The 4,637-nt window shown below is 38.6% G+C and overlaps 1 protein-coding gene across 1 annotated transcript; it reads right to left on the reverse strand.

Moving 5' to 3' along the window:
- Nucleotides 1-1,186: 1,186 nt before the first annotated feature.
- On the reverse strand, nt 1,187-2,395 carry LOC144529044 (GTPase IMAP family member 9-like). Its single transcript, XM_078267975.1, has 2 exons — nt 2,287-2,395; nt 1,187-1,917 (listed from the first exon to the last, which is right to left on the reverse strand). Exons 1-2 carry the CDS (start codon nt 2,306-2,308, stop codon nt 1,187-1,189), a joined length of 753 nt encoding a protein of 250 aa, XP_078124101.1. The 5' UTR covers nt 2,309-2,395.
- Between the last annotated feature and the right edge of the window lie 2,242 nt (nt 2,396-4,637).

The raw sequence follows: 4,637 nt of genomic DNA on the forward strand, positions 1-4,637 counted from the left end.
TCTAGAACATTGTAAATGTCGATATAGGCCTATGAAAGACAAAAGAGCTTTAGCTTTAGAACAACAGTGTGTACATGGTATATCCAAACATTTACTATTATGAAAAAAGTGTCTTTTGGCATTTTGAGATGTGTTTATGGTATTTTGAATGCAGTGTTTCATTTTGAAGGAGATGTGAGGCATTTTGCATTTTGTGTGTGCAGTTTTGGGAATTGTGTGCAGAGTTTTATGGTATAGGACATTATTTTATTATTTATTATTATTACTCCAACAAGGGTTTTGTCTTAATATCACACCTTTATTTCTTGTTCAGTGTAGCACATGAGCACATAGATAACTTGTTCTTGATGGCATCAGTCATCAACATAACCCATGAAATAAAGACTTTGTGACAAACTGTGACCAACAGGAACAAACTCAAATAACGAAAGGATTTACTACAATACATTCATGTACATCTGATAAAAAAAACTGAAAAAAAAGAAAATAGTTTATATATATATATATATATATGTATATATATATAGTAAAATTATGGAATCTCTCCTTGAGCTTTGTTAAAATAATGCAAAAGGAACACTAGATGGCAGTGTGAGAGTATGATATGATGAGTGAACCATGGAGTGAACTAGCCTTACTAACCTACAGTATATAGCTCTACTTTAACAAATACAATTAGCTTTATTATCATTCACTCAGATAATAAAAAAGCAAATAGTGATTTTAGTTCTGTGGATGAAATAATTGTTTCATATATTCTTGTGTAGGAGCTTCTAGAGGGTTCCTCTGTAGTTGTGCTGCCTGAATCACTCACCATTAGAACCATCTCCCAATTTCTTTTCCCAAAGATTTAATTGCTCCAACTACCTTCATGCCAGCATCAACTACTATTTCACCAGCTACTACCAGAGGATACAATGGATTAAACCCCTCAGCTTCCTCTCTGGCCTCACTTTCATGTCTGTTCTGCAACTTTTCTTTTTCCTCTCTCAGTTCTTTCTCATGCTGTTCCTTCATTTTATTCATCAGGTTTGCAGTCTCCCTTTCTCTCTCCTCTCTGTCTCTCTTTCTCTCTAATTCTCTCTCCTCCTTCTCCCTCTTTCTCTCCTCATTCATTTCCTGCCTCTCAATCTTCCTCTCCTCCTCTCTCTCTTTCCTCTCCCTCTCTCTCTCAGCCTGAAGTTGTTCATTCATTTTCTTCATCTGTTTTTTCATATTTTTTCCTGAAGTTTTTCTCTCCAATTCCTTTTTTTTCTTTGCGTATTTGCTCTTCTTTCTCTTTCAGGATGCGTTGTTTCTCCTCTTCGACTGCCCTCTCGGCCTCTTGGAACATCTTGTTTGTGTAGTGGCTTCCTCCGTTCTCCTGGTTTAAATTTCTGATCTTCCGGAGCAGCTCAGTGACCTGAGAGCGATCCTTCAGCTTATTATTGAAGACATGGTACTGGCCATTACATCTGGCCACGAGTTCTTGCAGGTCTGAGGATTCCATCAAGAAGTCTTCAATAGTTGTGTCTTCAAGTTGGTCCCCATGAGTAAAGAGAACCATGCTGTATCTGTCTGCAGCCTGTCCAAAGATTTCTTGAATCCTTTGCACTGTCTGCTTTTCCTCATCGGTGTATCTGCCCAGCCGGATGACCACCAGGAACACATGGGGTCCAGGAGCAGCATAAGAGATGCACTGGCATATATCTTTAGTTGTTCTATCCTTGCCAAACCTGGTGTCAAACAGGCCTGGGGTGTCGATAACAACCACCTGTTGCCCATCCACCTCAGCTTTGCCCTTGGAACAGTCTACAGTCATAGACTTTGCACTGAACTTTGATTCAAAGCACTGTCGTCCCAGAATGGTGTTTCCAGTGGCACTCTTCCCAATTCCTGTCTTCCCCACCATAACTATCCTCATATTCTTCTTTTGTTCTGTATGGAAGAATTAATAGCATTAGAAAAAGAATGAATGCTCTAGATATCCATAATCTTTTGTAAAGTGCATCAACATCATGAAACAAATTAAAAAGAACATCAAACCCTACTAACCCTAACCCTTACGGAATCAGGAAGTGTGATATAGGCCTATTGACACTTAGCCGTGTCATATTCCCCAGCGCTGCTGTTTGTCCAAATATAATCACTTCTGTCTTAACTTAAAGAGACAGACAGCATGAGAAAAATAATGTTTTTTAACATTAAAGTATGTAAACTAGTAGATCCCCAAAAATAAAAGTAAGAACCCAAACATGACCATAATATGTCCCCTTTAACAACATGAGTAATAGTATCATGACTTACCATGGTAGTATTTGTTGGCCATTTTTGGTTGAGTTGCTGGGACAGTCTTTCTGCTGCTTCTCAGCTTTGTCAGCTGGCTGCTTGCAGCAAACCACACCTACAAGCAGTTACACAGTGGACATCATAGTGAAACTGAAACTGCAGTTAAAGCAGGGGTTTTGACTGTCCAAAACAAACAGCTTCATATATTTTCTTGCCTCAAAGACATTTTGACTAGCTTGCTGTAATCATTCCACTTACAATACCTAAAACTTGAAAGAACAAAGACACATAGATACAGATCCCACTTTAGGGAGTGTTGTGTTATAACTGCAGTGCAGCACTATACAGTAAGAATTTCCTGTTGAGGTCATGTATCGTCAAGTGATTCCTACAACAAGCAGGGCTGGGGGGGGGGGGTTACTGTATGGAAGACCAAATCTGACTTGTTTATAAGTAAATAACTGCATCAATGAAATTAAAGAAATTAAAATGGAGAACAGAAAAGATGTGAATAATCAATGATTTATTTATTTCCATTCTATGAACTGATATCAATCCATTATTTATTCATTATTAAATACTTTGTTGTTCATACATGTTGAACCTCAAAATGCCTGTAAACATTTCAGCTGTGTGCTGACCTAAAAACCCCCTAGGTCACGCCAACAGTAAATTAGAATGAATTCTGTGCGTCTACGTCTTGATTTCCCTATACAAAGTCACAAAATACATGGTTTTACTTGAATATGTTTAAACAATGATGAACCTGTAAAATAAAGCATGAGTCAAACATTTGTGAATGAATGAATTTCTTTATTAATTCAATTATTTAGAAAAAACTGTCAGGAAAACTGTAAGGAAGGATCCTCGATATGCCAGCAAAAGAGTCAGTCAGTCCTGTTCATCACACTTGGCTGCTATATCCACCCCAGCTGCATAACAGCAATAACTACAGCTATAATTACTCACTCTCTCTGCTGCTCACCCCTCCCTCCACCATTTACAAGAACTGGCAGTCATCTGCAGGAAATAGTGCACACATCTGATCCACTATGGAATAAAAATGGAACTATAATAGCTTGAAGTGTTGGGAACTATAAATAGGACATTGTGTTCAGGAACAGGTTTGTGCCCAGACTCAGAGTTGGGCTGTTGAGTGTGACCAGCCAGTTTGTGCTCAACCTTCCTTGTTTTGTGACGATGAGGTATCATGACTGACCAGAGTGGCAACCTAGGTCTGATCTGTTTAACAAATAACTTATTGTCCCACTAGAGCACTGGGCTCCCAGAATGCAGAGTTACTTGTGGTTCCTAGAGTCTCTAAAAGTAGAATGGGAGCCAGGGCCTGCAACTACCAGGCTCCTCTCCTGTGGAACCAGCTCCCAGTCTGGGTTCGGGGGGCAGACAGCGTCACCACCTTTAAGAGTAAACTTAAAACTCTCCTCTTTGATAAAGCTTATAGTTAGGGAGTGAGGAGTAGCAGGGTTTCGCCTAGACACGGCACCCCTTCTCTTCGCTGCTCCTCTTCATAGTCGTCAGATTCATCTACCAACCCTTACAGAGCTGGCTCAGGTTTGCCTTGGACCAGTTAGTTATGCTGTTATAGTTTTAGACTGCCGGGGGACTTCCTTTGACACACTGAGCTCCTCTCTCCTCTCTCTTTCCATCTGTGTGCATCCATGTCCCAGAAATGCTTGTTACTAACTTAGCTCTGAAGAGCTTATTCCCCGGAGTCCTTATGTTTTCTCGCCTCGCAGTTTTCCTTGGAATGATTTGAAAATAACATTAACATTAGAGAAATAACACTTTATATGGTTCTCCAGATCAATAACTTGTTAAAAATAGCACGATTACATTGAAAGCAGTCCTCAATTATTTGTCTCAAGTATTTCTAGCATGGCAGTGATTTGCTACTTAACAAATATATAACACGTTCCACTACAAAAGAACATTTCATATATATATATATATATATTAATGTTATATACACCACTATTTATTATGGCCACAGTTAAGCACAATAACTGTTGTAAGATTTTGGTGTAAAATGTGAGTGATGATCTGACTCCACTTAGATCAGTACACCTCACACCCTCAAATCTTAAGTGTTTGTTGACTGGTAGATCAGAAATAAAACTCAGGATTTGTTCAGTTAAAATTATAACAAGCTTTAGTGAAGAATGATATTGCAACTAGAAAATGCATTTCCTGCAGAAAATGCGTGGGAATGCTGAATAGCTGAATTGCTAAAGCTAAACTGGATGAATAGCTTAAAGTTGAAGAAGTTGAAGTAGTGAGAATAGTCAGGATTTGGATTTGTTCAGTTAAAATTATAACAAGCTTTAGTGAAGAATGATATTGCAATTACA

This window comes from Sander vitreus, chromosome 2, assembly GCF_031162955.1.
Source record: "Sander vitreus isolate 19-12246 chromosome 2, sanVit1, whole genome shotgun sequence".
Lineage (NCBI taxonomy): Eukaryota > Metazoa > Chordata > Actinopteri > Perciformes > Percidae > Sander > Sander vitreus.